Below are 15,811 nucleotides of genomic sequence, written 5' to 3'. Positions count from 1 at the left end.
TTTTCTCTTCCTGTTCTTTCATCAGCACGTCCTGTCCTGTCTGTATCAGATGCATCTTCTTAAGGCAAAGGCTCACATATAACAGCCTAAATTGACTTTTACTGTTTTTTTCCTGTATTGCATATGCATTTTTTGCATACATGCATGACCTCAGGCTGTCTGTGTTAATTTCATACAGCTGTACTCGTGTGAAAATACGTGTTTTTGTGTTGTGAGTATTTGCACAGTCCAGTGCTTTATGTAAAGCGAGCGTGTGGAAGCGTGTGCATGTGTATGTATGTGGTTTTGTGCACATAAAGACAGCATGTCAGACGATGCTACACGTCAAAAGTGCATCTGTGGCCTGCTGCACAGGAAGAGAAGGAGGTGCAACAGGAAGGATAGAAAGAGAGGGAAAGAAAAAGACCGACGGTGCGTGACAGATACACTCAAACAGAGAAAGTGTCGAATGGAGGATGAAGATGAGGTCTGAGAGAAGTAGAGTAGCGAGAGCAAAGGTTAACAGATACCAGTGAGACTTCCTGTGCTCTGAAACACACATGATGCTCCTGTGTGCTCCTGTGTTTGGAGACTCCAAATCTGAAGACCAACGAGATCAACGTGACTCAATCAACAGTGAGTATTCGCTTTCATCATCAAGCGTATTAGCTATATTTTATATTATATATATTATAAGGTGTTTGTCTTTAAACATTAGCCATATGGAGTTCATTGCTGGAGAAAGTCTATTTTTTTGAAAACACAGTCTTACAAAAAATGTTACCATGGTAAACATTGTTACATTAATTAATATTACTGCTCTAAAATTATAATATCATTTGTGCATTTTTTTGAAGAAAACTATTTTTTTTAGGTGCTGCCTCTGCAGCATATATCTTGGTGTTCTGGTATATGGTGTTCTGAGTGGTTACTAGGGTATTTAGAATGGTTGCTAGTGTATTTAGGGTGGTTACTGGGGTATTTAGGATGATTGTTATGGTATTCTGAGTGGTTACTAGGATAAAGGATGGTTGCTGGTGTATTGAGTGGTTACTAGGGTATTTAGGATGGTTGCTAGTGTATTCTGAGTGGTTACTAGGATATTTAGGATGGTTGCTGGTGTTTTCTGAGTGGTTACTAGGGTATTTAGGATGGTTGCTAGGTTATTCTGAATGGTTGATAGGGTATTTAGGATGGTTGCTAGTGTATTCTGAGTGGTTACTAGGATATTTAGGATGGTTGCTGGTGTTTTCTGAGTGGTTACTAGGGTATTTAGGATGGTTACTAGTGTATTCTGAGTGGTTACTAGGATATTTAGGATGGTTGCTGGTGTTTTCTGAGTGGTTACTAGGGTATTTAGGATGGTTGCTAGGGTATTCTGAATGGTTGATAGGGTATTCTGAGTGGTTACTAGGGTATTTAGTATGGTTGCTGGTGTATTCTGTGCGGTTACTAGGGTATTTAGGATGGTTGCTAGGGTATTCTGAGTGGTTACTAGGGTATTTAGGATGGTTGCTAGGGTTTTCTGAGTTTTTACTAGGATGAAGGATGGTTGCTGATGTATTCTGAGTGGTTGATAGGGTATTAACGATGGTTGCTAGGGTATTCTGAGTGGTTGATAGGGTATTCTGGTTCTCTAGATTTAAAAGTAAATGATACTTTAGAATTGTCTATAATTATCATGGTAGATATTTGTAAGGGTTCAGTCAATCAGTTTAGATCCTCTTTTATATAGAGACATAATGTATAGTATCTACTTTAACCCAACCATGGGAAAAAAAAAAATCTTGTTATATTTGTTATTAAAATACCACAAAGGAAGTGACATACTGTAGTTTGATGAGGTTTTGAGTATAACATGATATTGACACTGCTGTTCTGTTTTAGCGGGTCTGTTACTTTCTGAACTTCCAGTATGTGAACATTTACATCTTACATTGATTATGACCGTTTAAAAGTTTCAGATCAGTATTATTATTATTTTTATTTTTTTTTAAACATTTTTATTCAGCAAGGATGCATAAAATTGATCAAAAGTGACAACAAAGCATTTACTGTAAAGCATGTTCTTTTGAACTTTTTATTCATCAAAGAATCCTGAAAAAATTTATCATAGTTTCCACAAAAATATGAAGCAGCACAACTGTTTTCAACATTGATAATAATCAGAAATGTTTCTTGAGCATCAAATCAGCATATTAGAATGATTTCTGAAGGATCATGTGACACTGAAGACTGGAATAATGATGCTGAAAATTCAGCTTTGCATCACAGGAATAAATTACATTTTAAAATATATTCAAATAGATAATGGTTATTTTAAATTGTAATAATATTTCACAATATTGCTGTTTTCATTGTATTTTTGATCAAATAAATGCAGCCTTGGTGAGACCTCCTTCAAAAACAAAATATACATTTTATAATAATTTATTAATAATTTATAATAATAATCTTTATACACTCACACAGTTCAATAAACCTTGTCCATGAATGAATTCATTCAGTGACTATAGCCTCCTGCTTATGAATATGAATGCAAATATGCTGCTAGCTCTTCTAAGTCTAGGCTACTCTGGCTGAAGCATGAGGTTTTCAGGGGGTTCTGCATTAACTTCATGCAGAATCAAACACTTGAAAACGTTCTGCTGACTGCACTCTTTCTTTCTGTCATATGGGACCCAAGAGAAGGTCAATGCTGCAGTTTCTACCTCCCCTGAACTCCTGACTGTTTTTTTTTTTATTAATATCTTAATTGAGATGCAGATTGCTTTGTCAATAGAAATAAGGGTTATTGTGGCATAAGTTTTTTTTCATAGTTTTCTTGATGCGACAGGCTTGTAAACTGTACCTCACATCTGTTTGGGAGGCTGTCATGCTGTAACCATGGTAACACAGTGTTTGTTGATGGATGTGGGTAATGAGGTTCAGACTTGGTTTCCAGAGAACTGACATGTGCTCCTCTGGAGTCTGGACCTTTCTCTACATATCTTATTTAAGAAGATTTGAAGACATCTAACTGTGTTCAGACTTAAAAAGAAAGTTAAATCACTCTGTGATAAGTGTTAGAAAGCATGTCCACATTTCATAAAGTGCAAAATATACATCTAGAAGAAAACGTGAGCATTGCTTGTCTGTGAGCTATGATGGTGACTGTATCCGTTTGACTGATGTGTGCTGCTGATGCTTGCATAGTGTGTTACAGGCAAATGGATCCCACTGAATGACACTGAGGGTCTGACACACACCGTTTGATTGATGTGTGCTGCTGATGATGCATTGTTGGTCTGTGTTACAGGGAAATGGATGCCACTGAATGACACTGACGGTCTGACACACACACACACACACACACAGCTGGACACGGTTTCCTAGTGCTCTGGGATGGATAGACATTCCCATATCCCATGGCAGGAGTACTGCTACCTGGATCTGAAGTCCAATGCTCAAAAACAAGAGACTAGCAAAAGGATGGAAGGTAGAGGTACAAAGCCCAAACACATCACATTTAATTTATATTTTAATTAATATTTTTTATATAGTGAAGCAGTATAAATTTATTACTGTTTCTCAGTTATCAGCCATATTAGCCATTAATATTAAATATTAAAGTATACATGCAACTTTAGATACATGTGACAGTGCATAAAAATTACAAAAAACTAAAAGGTTTAATGTTTAACATTTTGTAGTTTTTAATGTTGTAAAATTGTTATATACATGTATTTATAAATATATTTGGTATTTAATATTTTTATATGACAAAGAAATATTGATTTTTAATCAAGCCATTAATATTAAAAATATTAAAATATGCATGCAACCTTAGCAGATCTTTGTGTGCCTGTGCATAAAAATGACACTAAAACATGTACTTTAGTTTTTAGGGTTGTCATTTTTTTAATATATTTTTATTTTAAATTATTGAATTTATTTAATATAAATTAGTATTATAGATTTATAATACTAACCATTTTTTTTGTTATCAGCCATTAATATTAAATATGAAAATGTATAGATATAAAAATATATATTCACAATTTTAAATAATTATGATTAATACAAATATTTATCAGTACTGCCCAGAAATTCAGTATCTGTGTATCCCTAATTTTACAATTTTATGCATTTCTTATGCTGCGTTCAAGTCCTCCTGGGACGTTCGTACTTACGAGTTGACAAGTCGTAATTACGACGTCAGGTGCGTTCAAGTCAGTTTAGTCGGCACAAGATGGCGGTGTACCTTCTTTTAATAAATTACAAGAAAATACAACAGGGTCTGCATTTTTTTACTTGGATTTCAGCTGCATAACAAGAACATGACCAATTTAAGTTTATAGGACAACTAAACTATCAATTTAAACAAAAATTTACTGTCAACTACAAACGTTGCATCCATCAATTCCGCCATGTTTCTCATTGACACGCCCCCAACTCGGAAACTCGGGGCTTAACGAAAATTTCGAGTTCCCCACTCGTAATAACAACTTTGTGGTGGCATTCATGTGCGTTCAACTCGTAAATACGATCTATCCGACATGACTTGAACGCACCATTACACTAAATGATATGTTTGTGTATGTGTTTGTTCCTCAGATCCCGGGTGGTTACGCAGACACCAGACATTGTTGCAACGGTTCTTATCCACCTCCATTTTGGTAAATGTGGTCCATCACATGAGAAAGGCAGACCTGCTTAGTGCACAGGAGGCGGGGCTTATCCAGAAAATGGGGTCTTTGAAGGATAAAGTGCACTTATTGGTCGAGTTACTGTCTGTCACTGATCCACATGGCGCCGCCCTTCAGGCTTATCTTCAAGGTTCACACCTGACTGAGTTCAACCTTATAACTGTACATGGTAAGTGTGTGTGATTCATTTATTATTATTTTCTGCTTCTTTTTTTATGCCAGAGTTTGTTACTTCTCTCTTTCCCTCCGCAGACTCTGTGGTTCGACCTTATAAAGATGCTCTCCTTCAGCGACTCAAAGAAGATGACAATTCATCGTTGCAAGTCGCTGGTAACTCCAATTCCACTTTACTCCTCATAGAGTGCGTATCTGACCTTCAGCAGCGAGAACACGACCTTGTACAGGTGTCAGTTAACAGAGGGGCGGGGCCTCTTCACGGTCGAGTGCTGGGATTGGACAAACTGATCACTCCTTTGACGAGAGTTAGCACCGCCCCTCGCGTGACACTGACGATTGGCGTGGCCGGCAGCGGGAAGAGCCGAATGGTCCGCCGTTTCATCCAGCTATGGAGCGCCAGTCAGATCTATCCAGAGCTGAGTCTCGCAATCCCCATTGCATGCTGGGAATTGAGCAGTTTCGATCGGCTATCGGTCGAGCGCTTGCTGCGATTGTATGTTCCGTATGATAATGTGGACGTAATTATATTTAACGAATCCTGCAAAGTGTTGCTCATTTTGGACGGATTGGAAGAATTTCGCCAGTCGCTGGATTTCGCAGATGCCCCACCCACTAGTGATCCTCGTCGCGAAATTCCTGTGTCGGACCTTATTGCAAACATTGTACGAGGTAACCTGTTGCCAGGGGCAACGCTCTGGCTTTTGTCAAGGCCTGGCACTGGGGCGAAAGTTCCGGCGGGATTGGTCGATCGCGTGACAGAAGCCCCGCCTCTTTCCCAAACGCAAATAAAGGATTATATTAATCACTGTATTACAAACACGCTAGATGTGTATTCGTTATCCCAGGAGAGCTCACCGTCTCAAACGAACACACCCGAGGATGTCTCCTCCCAAGTGTGGACTTACCTGAATTCCCAGAAACCATTGCTCATTTTGTCTTCTGTGCCGGCGGTTTGCCACATTATCATAACTACGCTGTCGCGCCTTCTAAAGTTAGAGTCAGATGCCACGCCCCTTCCTAGAACATTAACAGAAGTCTATGCCCACTACTGTTGGCCACACCTCTCAGGATCAGAAGCACCCAGTGGCGGCATCAGGAAGCCACTTAGCACTCTGGGTCGTCTTGCTTTTTATAGCCTCTTACGACGACGGTATACGTTCAGCGAGACTGAATTACGAACTTACGGCGTCGATGTACCACCTCAGGGCGGGACTCTCGGCTGCCGCATTCTCCAGCGCAGGCAAAGCTGGTCGTCCGATAGCATGGCGTGGCAGTTCACGCACACGTCCGTGCAGGAGTTCATGGGGGCGCTCTTTTACTACGTTTCGTTGAGGCGTGGGATGTTTGATCTGTTCTCTGAAAGTGCCGTTTCCTGGCCCCGCATTGGCTTCCACAGCCACTACCGTTCTGCGCTGCAGAAAACCAACCAATCAGACGCTGCAGCGCAAGGCAACCTCGACCTCTTTATGCGCTTCCTGTCAGGGCTGCTGTCTCCGGCAGCCGGCACTTTGCTAGGCGGTTCTTTGGGTGTTGTGCACGAGGAGCAGGTGACCCAGCGCACAACAGCGACAACTTTGCTTCAGAACGCGGTGACCGGGACTGCAGGCGACGCCGTCAGTATGCGCAGTGTCGCCATGGTAACGTGTCTGGCGGAGCTGCAGCAGGGGGAGTGGCTACGATCTGTTGAAGACGATCTCATTAACTGCAGCCTGCGGGGGAAGCTGAAGGGCGGAGTTTGTGCTGTGCTCGCCTACTTGTTGCAAGTATCAGACGCATGTACTGAAGAGACGCAACTGTCCAACTGCCTAGACTCCTCCTCCTTGAAGAGGCTCCTCCCACAGCTGCTGTACTGCAGTAAGCTCAGGTAAAACGTGCATGTTTATACTAAAAAAGCCAAAACTCTATAGCACAAAGTTAGTCTATACAGTTTGAGTGCTATATTTAAAGACTTCTAAAGCCATTCTACAGATTTGTTAAACCTAAGTTTAAGTTATTTTTCATTGTAAATCTCTTGTGTATCCTGTTAACTGTTACATATATATGTGTGTTATGCAGAATGGAAAACAATGAATTTAAGGAAGGCACCATGGAGCTGTTGGGAAGTCTGCTGAGTGCCAAAGAGTGCCATATTCAGATGCTCAGGTACAGACACACATTAATGTTTCTTGAGCTGAAAATCAGCATGTTAGAATGATTTCTGAAGATCATGTGACACTGAAGACTGGAGTAATGATGCTGAAAATTCAGCTTTGATCACAGGAATAAATTACATTTTTAAATATATTCAAATAGATATTATTACTATTTAAATTGTAATAATATTTCACAATATTGCTGTTTTTACTGTAATTTTGGTGAAATAAATGCAGCCTTGGTGAGCAGAATAGACTTGCAGACTCCAAACTTTTGAATGGTAGTATGTTTTATTACAGCCTTTAACTTGTTTAACTCTCTTTCTTTCTCTTTTGTAGTCTGGCTGATGACTCCATAAGCAGTAAAGGCATTAAACCGCTCAGTCGGGCTCTACTTGTCAACCGAACTCTCACAAGCCTGGAGTCAGTGACTTTTTTTATTAATATAATAACTTTTTTGTATTTTCACTAGCAGTTACAAGGTCGTAGAATAATATAATGCAAACTAATCTGATGTATTTTTCTGTGCCTTTGATCCTTATAATCCGAATCAACAAGAGAAATTAAGGATGCTAAATATAATTGATCCCTTTTGTCTTAGTCTCCGTGGCAACAACATTGGTGCCAAGGGAGCAAAGACGTTGTGCGAGGCCCTAAAAATGAACCAGGTCCTTGTGTCAGTCAAGTAAGTTTTGATAAACCATTATAGAATTGTTACACTAAACAAATTTTTTTAGATTATAATATTTATAATGCATAAAATTTGTTTATTTATTTATACAATTTAAAATATATATATATATTTTCTAATTAATACTTTTTTCTAATTTAAGATCTATTAAGGTCCTTGTGTCAGTCAAGTGAATTCATAATAATAAATATAACACAATAAAATTGTTACAGCTGTCATTTAAAAAAAAAAAAATCATTTATAAAAATGTATGTATTCATTGTATTTACTTATAAAATGTTTTTTATATATTTCAAATTGAATACATTAATTTAATAAACCTTTAATCAGTCATTTGATTTAATGTGTTCATGCTTGCGTGCACATAAATGAGCATATGTGTGTTTATTCATGTAGTCTGCAGAATAACCACATAGAGGATGAAGGAGCGCGTGCGCTGGCGGAGGTTCTTCAATCAAACCGAAAGCTCACCACACTGAAGTGAGTCTGTGTTTTACTGTGTGTGTGTGTGTGTGTGTGTGTGTGTACTTCAACAGAGCATCATGAACACAAATCTTCATGCATTGCAGCGTTCAGAAGAATGGCATCGGGCCAGAAGGAGTGAAAAAAATCGGAGAAGCCCTTACAAAGAATCAAACTCTACAAGATTTCAAGTAAGAATCTGAAGTGTCAGCTCAAAATCTAATCACATTCAACACTCTACTGAAAATAATTCTGTCCGTATGAATGTAATTGCAGTGTCTCCAGCAATCATTTGGGTGATTTGGGAACAGTAGCTCTGGCTCAGGCTCTTATGGTCAACCACATACTCCACAGGCTCAGGTAAAACAGTGATTTCATTACAAATATCCAATCGATGAATATGAATGAACTTCTGACCTGTCTCTTTCACTTGTTCAGTCTTCAGAGTAACTCAGTGAGTGACAGAGGCATCAAAGCTCTCTCACACGCTCTTCAGTCAAACCGAGGTCTCAGCTGTCTGAAGTACGTCAACACGCGTCAATGCCAAACACCATAGTATTAAACTATTTTAACGTATGTTCTGGCTAAGAAATAATACTGACTTTGTGTGTCTGTTTGATGGCAGTCTAAGGGAGAATTCAATAGGAGTCGCTGGAGCCAAAGACATCGCCAAAGCCTTAAAAGTCAACACTTGTCTTAGAGAACTCGAGTAAGTACACACAAAATACATGCTTAATTAGTCAAAATGAACACATACCATTGTCTTTTACTGTTTTTATATAAAGCTAATTAAGACTAAAAATAATGTACGTATATATATTTTTTCCACATATCTATATTATAAATACTATAAATATTTTACTATTATAAATATTGTAAATGGTTATAAATATTTATTAGTTAAAATAAAAATATTTTTAATCTGTAGTAAATATAATTAGCTTTATTATATATATATATATATATATATATATATATTTATATATATATATATAGCTAATTCCTATAGACTAAAAACATTAATTTGTATGTAATAATTAAATAAATTTATCATATATTTATTTATAATGAAAATATTTAATATATAAAAAGCTAATTATAATACAGACTAGACATGAAATTTTATGCAAGAAATAATGCTTTATTTATTTCCTATAAAAAAGAATGTAGTTAAAAAAATATTAAATTGTATTTAATAGATCAAAATTTATATATAAATAATTTTTTAGCCTATAGTTATTATTATTAACTTACAAATGTATATTCATTATATAATCATTTTTTATTTTGAAGCGATATAATCCGATTTATTATATTTGAGTTTTTCACAACTTAGAGTTTAGTAAAACAGAAATGTATGTGCTATTCATCTATCAAATTCAAAAATCAAATATACAAAACTAAAGCATTTTGTTTCACAAAGTCATGTAAAAATGAATGTAGTACTCTGTGTGTCACCATGTATTGAGCTTGTGTTATCCTCACAACCTGAATGTATTACAAATCATTTATCAGTGTTTTTTTGTGTTTGTGTGTGTGTGTTCAAGTCTGACTGCTAATCTTCTTCATGATGAGGGAGTGACGGCCATCGCTGAAGCCATGAGGGTCAACAGAGCCATCACCTCCTTACAGTGAGAGAACACACATATTCTCACATACACACTCATGGAACAACACAAAACACATGTATACATACACTTTTAAATGAACCTACAAATACATTTAAGACAAAAGAGATGAACTAATGAGAACCTTAAAGATGACTCTTGGTCAGGTAATGACATCATTGAGGTCAGGATGTGATGTCATCCAAGGTCATATTTATCACAATGACTTAATGTGAAGGTGTTGACTTTAGACATCCGTTTGACACTTAAATGACTAATACAGTCATAAATACGCCTCTGTGTTTGTTTCAGTCTCCAGTGGAACTTCATAAAGGCTGGAGCCGCTAAAGCTTTAGCACAGTCTCTCATGAGCAACACCTGCATTCAGCTGCTGGAGTAAGAACATCTACATCCTCATGCAACTCTATCAGTCCTCTCTCATCTCCACAGATCACTGCCATATTGTTGATTTCTCATTGACACCATATTTAAAAAAAAATGTTAAAAGCTGCTTTGAAGCACTTTTGGTTCTGGATCTTTCCTTCCACTCTTAAAAATAAAGGTTCCAAAAGGGGTTTTTAACAGTGATGCCATAGAATTATTTTGGGTTCCCCAAAGAACATTTCTTAAAATAACCATTTAAAAGTTTAAAAGAGCTTTTTTTAAAGCTTTACAAGTCTAAAGAACCTTTTGTCCAATGGAAAGGTTCCATGGATGTTAACGGTTCTGTATGGAACCACCTTTATTTTTAAGAGTGTATTTTATTGGCATCCATGGTTACATGAAGAATTTTGAACATCCATGAAACCTTTAAGGTTCTTCATAGTGGAAAAATTCTTTCGATTTTAAAAATGCTCTTCACGCTAAGAAAAACATCTTTTAGGAATTGTTCACTGAAAGATTCTCTGGGGAGCCAAAAATGGTTCTTTTATGGCATTGCTATGAAAACATCCTTTTTGAACCTTTATTTTTAGGAATGTACAGGTTCTTCAGATCTGTGTTTTGGTTTTTGGGTCCTTTAAAACTCTACAAGGTTTACTAAAGAACTAGAGAATGAAATGCTCTTGGTGTAACTTTTTAGCTCTCTAATGCATCAGACTGACAGGTACTTATTGGAATGAACCTTTAGTTTTAAAAAGTGCATGTCTCAGGTTCATTGTAATGTAGTGATATCTGTATCATGAATGATCAGCGTTGTGTGTTTCTCTGTCAGTCTGCAGGAGAACGCTCTGGGTGATAACGGAGTCATTGCTCTGGCCTGTGCTCTGAGGTCAAACTCTTCTCTCAGTGTGCTCTAGTGAGTCTCACTTCAGTTCATTATCTCGTGACTATTTGCTAAAGTCGGTTGTGTGTGACCTTGCTCATGTGTGTTGTGAAGTCTTCAGGGTGTATCAGCGGGTAAATCAGGGGCCATAGCACTAGCTGATGCTCTGGTGGTAAACGAAAGCCTTCATACACTAGAGTAAGTCTCTTCTGCTCACCCAGGCTGCATTTATTTGGTCAAAAAATACAGTAAAATCCTGAAATATTTTTACAATGTTAAATAACTGTTTTCTATGTGAATATCTGTTAAAATGCTATTTATTCCTGTGATGCAAAGCTGAGTTTTCAGCATCATTACTCCAGTCTTCAGTGTCACATGATTCTTCAGAAATCATTCTAATATGCCGATTTGCTGCTCAAAAAACATTTCTGATTATTATCAACAGTTGTGCTGCTTCATATTGTTATGGAAACCACGATACATCTATTTTCCATGATTCTTTGTTGAATAAAATGTTAAAAACAACAGCCTTTATTTGAAATAGAAATCTTTTGTAAATGTCTATACTGTCACTTTTGGTCAATTTCATGCATCTTCTCTAAATAAAATGATTAATTGCATTCAAAAAACATTTCTTACTGACCCCAAACCTTTGAACAGAAACATAATTTTTGCATACAACTAGAAGAAAAAAGAAACAGTTGACACAGTGTATGATAAACTCTCTTTAAAAACTCAATATTTATCATTTTTGTTTAGTCTGCGTGGAAACTCCATTGGGATGGAAGGAGCGAAGGCGTTTTCCAGCTCTCTGAAGAACAACAGGAGCTTGAGAAGTCTGAAGTACATCTACAGACCACATTATTTTCACTATACGTTCCTAGAACCTATCAAAGCATATCTGAGAGATGTTATTGAAGCTGTTTTACCACAAAATGAACGTGAGCTTTGGAAAAATGTGGCTGGGATCCAGAATAGTAATCAGTTTTGAACATTTGCAAAATGTACAATGTAGAAAAAAAGTGAATTTTCTACGTGAATATATTTTAAAATGTAATTTATTCCTGTGATGCAAAGCTGAATTTTCAGCATCATTACTCGTCTTCAGTGTCACATGATCCTTCAGAAATCATTCTAATATGCTGATTTGCTGCTCAAGAAACATTTCTGATTATTATTTTTGTGGAAACATACATTTGTTTCAGGATTCAATTACACTACTAAGAGCATTTCTGTACTCAAAACAGAACATGAATGTTGAAACGGTGTATTTGCATGTGTTTGTAGTCTACAGGAGAATTCTCTGGGCATGGATGGAGCGATCTTCATCGCTACTGCGCTGAGAGGAAACCATCAGCTCACCTACATCAAGTCAGTCTGTGTGTGTGTGGGTCTATGTGTGAACCGCCGTCTGTCTGTGAGAGGTTCAACCAGTGTGTCACGGTTTGCCCTGGCTGTGGTTGCGATTCTGAACATTGATCATTTAAATTTGCAGTCAATGGCACATTTCACCTCAGCGTGATTGATCCTGTGTGAGATTCATCTGCGATGTGTGTCAAAGTGTGCTATGATTTCCTATTTCTGCTTCAGTCTCCAGGGTAACGGCATCGGGGAGTCAGGGGCAAAGGTCGTCTCAGACGCCATCAAAGCTGGTGCACCAGATTGTGTGGTGGATATCTAGCACACGCACAAACACAACACGTTTATTTAGAGCCTTATTCATGTAAATATTTCTGAAGTTTATGTATGAAAGTTGTGTAATAATAAATTTATAATAAATTTGTAATAATAAGTTTATTTTATAAAAACAGAACTGACAAAGATGTTGCCTTAATAAAACACATCATACAACAATTTTGCTGAACTTTCATTCAGATGAATTCAACTAACTGAGAATTTTAACGGCAATTAAACAGGCATCTACACTTGAATACATATGAGAAGGTATAATCATATATACTGGAAATTACATTTTGTTATTTACAGATATTTCCATGTCATGAAAAAAACATTTAATGTGAATTGTCACATTCAGTTCGATGCAGCTATTTACATAAGAATTGAAGTCTATTAACCTTTTTGGAAAGCAAATGCATGATTATTTAAAGGAATAGTTCACCCAAAATTGAAACTTTGATGAAATTTTACTCATCCTCAGGCCATCCGAGATGTAGATGAGTTTGTTTCTTCATGGAAACAGATTTGGAGAAATGTAGCATTACATCACTTGCTCACCAATGGATCCTCTGCAGTGAATGGGTGCCGTCAGAATGAGAGTCCAAACAGCTGATAAAAACATCACAATAATCCACAAGTAATCCACACCACTCCAGTCCATCAATTAACATCTTGTGAAGTGAAAAACAACATGTTTGTAAGAAACAAATCCATCATTGCGGCGTTTTAACTTTGAACCGTTGCTTCCAGCTAAAATACGAGTGGTGTGGATTACTTGTGGATTATTGTGATGTTTTTATCAGCTGTTTGGACTCTCATTCTGACGGCACCCATTCACTGTTGAGGATCCATTGGTGAGCAACTTATGTAATGCTACATTTCTCCAAATGAAGAAACAAACTCATCTACATCTTGGATGGCCTGAGGTTCAGAAATGTTCAGAATATTTAAATTGAACTATTCCTTTAATGAATGCTGGTTGCATGTTAAAAATCATTATCGCTCTCCTCAAGGATTTGTGGGTGCAGCGATCGGTTTGAGCGTCCAGGTTTGGCAGAGGAGCCCTCCAGACTGTCATTGTCTTCATTCAGATCCTCGTTTTCCTCTTCCTCCTCATCTTCATCTTCCTCACCATCTTCATCATCATCGTCTCCGTCGATCTCACTATCCTCTGACTGCAAACCAAAGCACATTGAGAAATATAAAACAGAAGACACACACAGCGCTCAGTGGAGGGAAACTGAAATGAGGCTCAATCAATATCTCTAATTAAGAATTATCATAATTTGTTATCACAGAACCACCAGGTGTTCACACTCATACACACGCACGTCAGTGTTATTGTTAACGAAAGCTAAAACTATTAAAGATTGTTTTTCATAATTAAAAAAAAAAAAAGGCTGAATAAAAGAAAATATTTTTACAATTTTAATTTAAAATTAGAAATGTTTCCTTGGCTACTAATTAATAATTAATACTTAAGTTTAAATACTAAAATGACTAAAACTAAAATAAAAATAAAGCTAAACAGAAATATTAAAAAAAATAATAAAAATGACACGCACAACAAAATAAAATGAAAACTGAAAATATAAAAATAAAAGCTAAAAAAAAAATACAATAATAGCATAATAATACTAAAATAACACTGACGCACGCACCACCTTTCTTCTCTTTTTCTTCCGGCCGCTGCCGGATAGATGGACTCGTTCCTTTACTCTGGGCTTGAAGAACGAGTGCAGAGGAAGAGAAAGAGATGGAGTGAAAATGGAGTGAATGAAATGAGAGTTGGCGGCATATATACTGAGAAAAGAAAACGAAAGCACAGTCACTGTAGATAAAGTTATACACGATCATGGAGGAAAAACATGGAAACATGAAGAAAGAAAGCCTAGGAAACCAAGATCGGCTTAATAATATGAAAAATCTGAAGAATATCACAGAAGAAACTATATTGATATGTTGGTTCAGTGTTGTTAACTAAAACTAATTTTCGGTAATTGAAATGAAGCTGAAATACAAAAACAAAACAAAAATGAGAAATCTTGCCTTGGCAACTAACTGAAATACGTCTAAATTGAAGTATTAAAATTACTAAAACCAAAACTGAAATAAATGAATGCTAAATAGAAATTAAAAAATTAAAATTCTAAAGCTTTATCGAAAATGAAAACTGAAAATATAAAAATAAAAGCTAATCCAAAATATTCCTAAATAATATTATATAAATAACAATAAAATGACATTGTTTTAGTTGAATCCGTGTTTTTACCTCATCACTGTCTCCAGCCCTCATACTGCCAATGAATCGAGTGCCACCTCGACCTGCAGCGGAAACAAGAACAATCAGATACTCGCATATGTCACACGTGTGAGCGCGGCTGCAGATTATGTAGAGCTTCATGCTGAACTTCTGCCATCACCTGATATCTGTGCGTGTCGTGGTCTGGGCTGCTGTCCCTCATCGATGTCGCTGTCAGATCCTTCATCCTCTGGTATGTCCACATCGGAGTCTTCATCTCTTGCTGCAGAGGAGGAGAACGCATAAGAGATCTTTGACAAACGTGTTCAAATGTGTGTGTGACCAACCTCCACTCCTCATGAGCCTCTTCTCCTCCTCTTTTAATTTGTTTTGTCTCATTTTCATTGCCATCTCTGCTTCCTGGAAGACAAAAGCAGGTGATTTTGGGTGAAATAAGACAGAAAACATGCTCTTGATAGCTTTCATGAGATTCATTCGTTGTTGTTTGTTTTTTTGTATTTTTAGCTAGATGAATTAATGATATGGTTTAGGTATAGGCCTCATACGAGCACCAGAGAGAAGTTCGGATGCATTGCACTGATTGTACCTCGAAGCGTTCCTGCTCGGCTCTGTGATAGTCATCTAGCTGCTGCTCCAGGAAGCTCACGTTACGGAATTTCTCCACGTACGTCTGGTACTGCTTCTGCAAGTCCTCCTCGATCTTCTCGTATTCATCCATAAACGCTGGACTACATAATATATGTTTGTGCATTATTTACATCTTTTTGCATCTAAAGCATATTATCGTTAACTAAAACTAAAACAAAAGCCATAAAAAAAACTTGAAATAAACATTAAAGGGGTCATATGATGTGATTTCAATTTTTCCTTT

At 36.9% G+C, this 15,811-nt stretch overlaps 2 protein-coding genes across 5 annotated transcripts in view; one reads left to right on the top strand and one right to left on the bottom strand.

Annotated features, from left to right (window-relative positions):
• Positions 1-392: 392 nt before the first annotated feature.
• nlrc3 (NLR family, CARD domain containing 3) lies at positions 393-13,154 on the top strand. The gene is made up of 19 exons (XM_016472194.1): positions 393-615; positions 3,278-3,457; positions 4,576-4,836; positions 4,920-6,708; positions 6,900-6,986; positions 7,316-7,399; positions 7,578-7,661; positions 8,064-8,147; positions 8,237-8,320; positions 8,406-8,489; positions 8,568-8,651; positions 8,755-8,838; positions 9,677-9,760; positions 10,049-10,132; positions 10,950-11,033; positions 11,115-11,198; positions 11,760-11,843; positions 12,288-12,371; positions 12,591-13,154. The coding sequence occupies exons 2-19, from the start codon at positions 3,364-3,366 to the stop codon at positions 12,679-12,681; spliced, it is 3,414 nt and encodes a 1,137-aa protein (XP_016327680.1). The 5' UTR covers positions 393-615; positions 3,278-3,363; the 3' UTR covers positions 12,682-13,154.
• A 394-nt stretch (positions 13,155-13,548) lies between these two features.
• Positions 13,549-15,811, bottom strand: part of LOC107677206 (clusterin-associated protein 1 homolog) — a 5,230-nt gene continuing 2,967 nt past the window's right edge. For 3 of the 4 annotated variants that reach the window (XM_016472014.1, XM_016472012.1, XM_016472013.1), the window contains 6 exons: positions 15,527-15,668; positions 15,267-15,339; positions 15,101-15,202; positions 14,950-15,002; positions 14,342-14,401; positions 13,549-13,852 (listed from right to left, as the gene is read on the bottom strand). In XM_016472014.1, coding sequence (XP_016327500.1) covers positions 13,664-13,852; positions 14,342-14,401; positions 14,950-15,002; positions 15,101-15,202; positions 15,267-15,339; positions 15,527-15,668 — 619 coding nt within the window. In that variant the 3' untranslated portion in view covers positions 13,549-13,663. The remainder of the gene's footprint in view (positions 13,853-14,341; positions 14,402-14,949; positions 15,003-15,100; positions 15,203-15,266; positions 15,340-15,526; positions 15,669-15,811) is intronic. The other variant, XM_016472015.1, reaches the window with a different exon arrangement.

The sequence above is a fragment of the Sinocyclocheilus anshuiensis genome, unplaced genomic scaffold (genome assembly GCF_001515605.1).
Source record: "Sinocyclocheilus anshuiensis isolate Anshui unplaced genomic scaffold, SAMN03320099.WGS_v1.1 scaffold392, whole genome shotgun sequence".
In the NCBI taxonomy this organism is placed as follows: Eukaryota; Metazoa; Chordata; class Actinopteri; order Cypriniformes; family Cyprinidae; genus Sinocyclocheilus; species Sinocyclocheilus anshuiensis.
Note: the sequence above shows the minus strand (reverse complement) of the source record. Positions and strands in the feature narration are given on the sequence as shown.

Bases quoted from the DNA above. Each gene is read 5' to 3' on its own strand.
- nlrc3 (XM_016472194.1), top strand. From the start codon at position 3,364: ATGGATAGACATTCCCATATCCCATGGCAGGAGTACTGCTACCTGGAT. The intron at 8,148-8,236 runs GTGAGTCTGTGT...CATGCATTGCAG, and splicing joins CGAAAGCTCACCACACTGAA to CGTTCAGAAGAATGGCATCG. The intron at 9,761-10,048 runs GTGAGAGAACAC...TGTTTGTTTCAG, and splicing joins AGAGCCATCACCTCCTTACA to TCTCCAGTGGAACTTCATAA.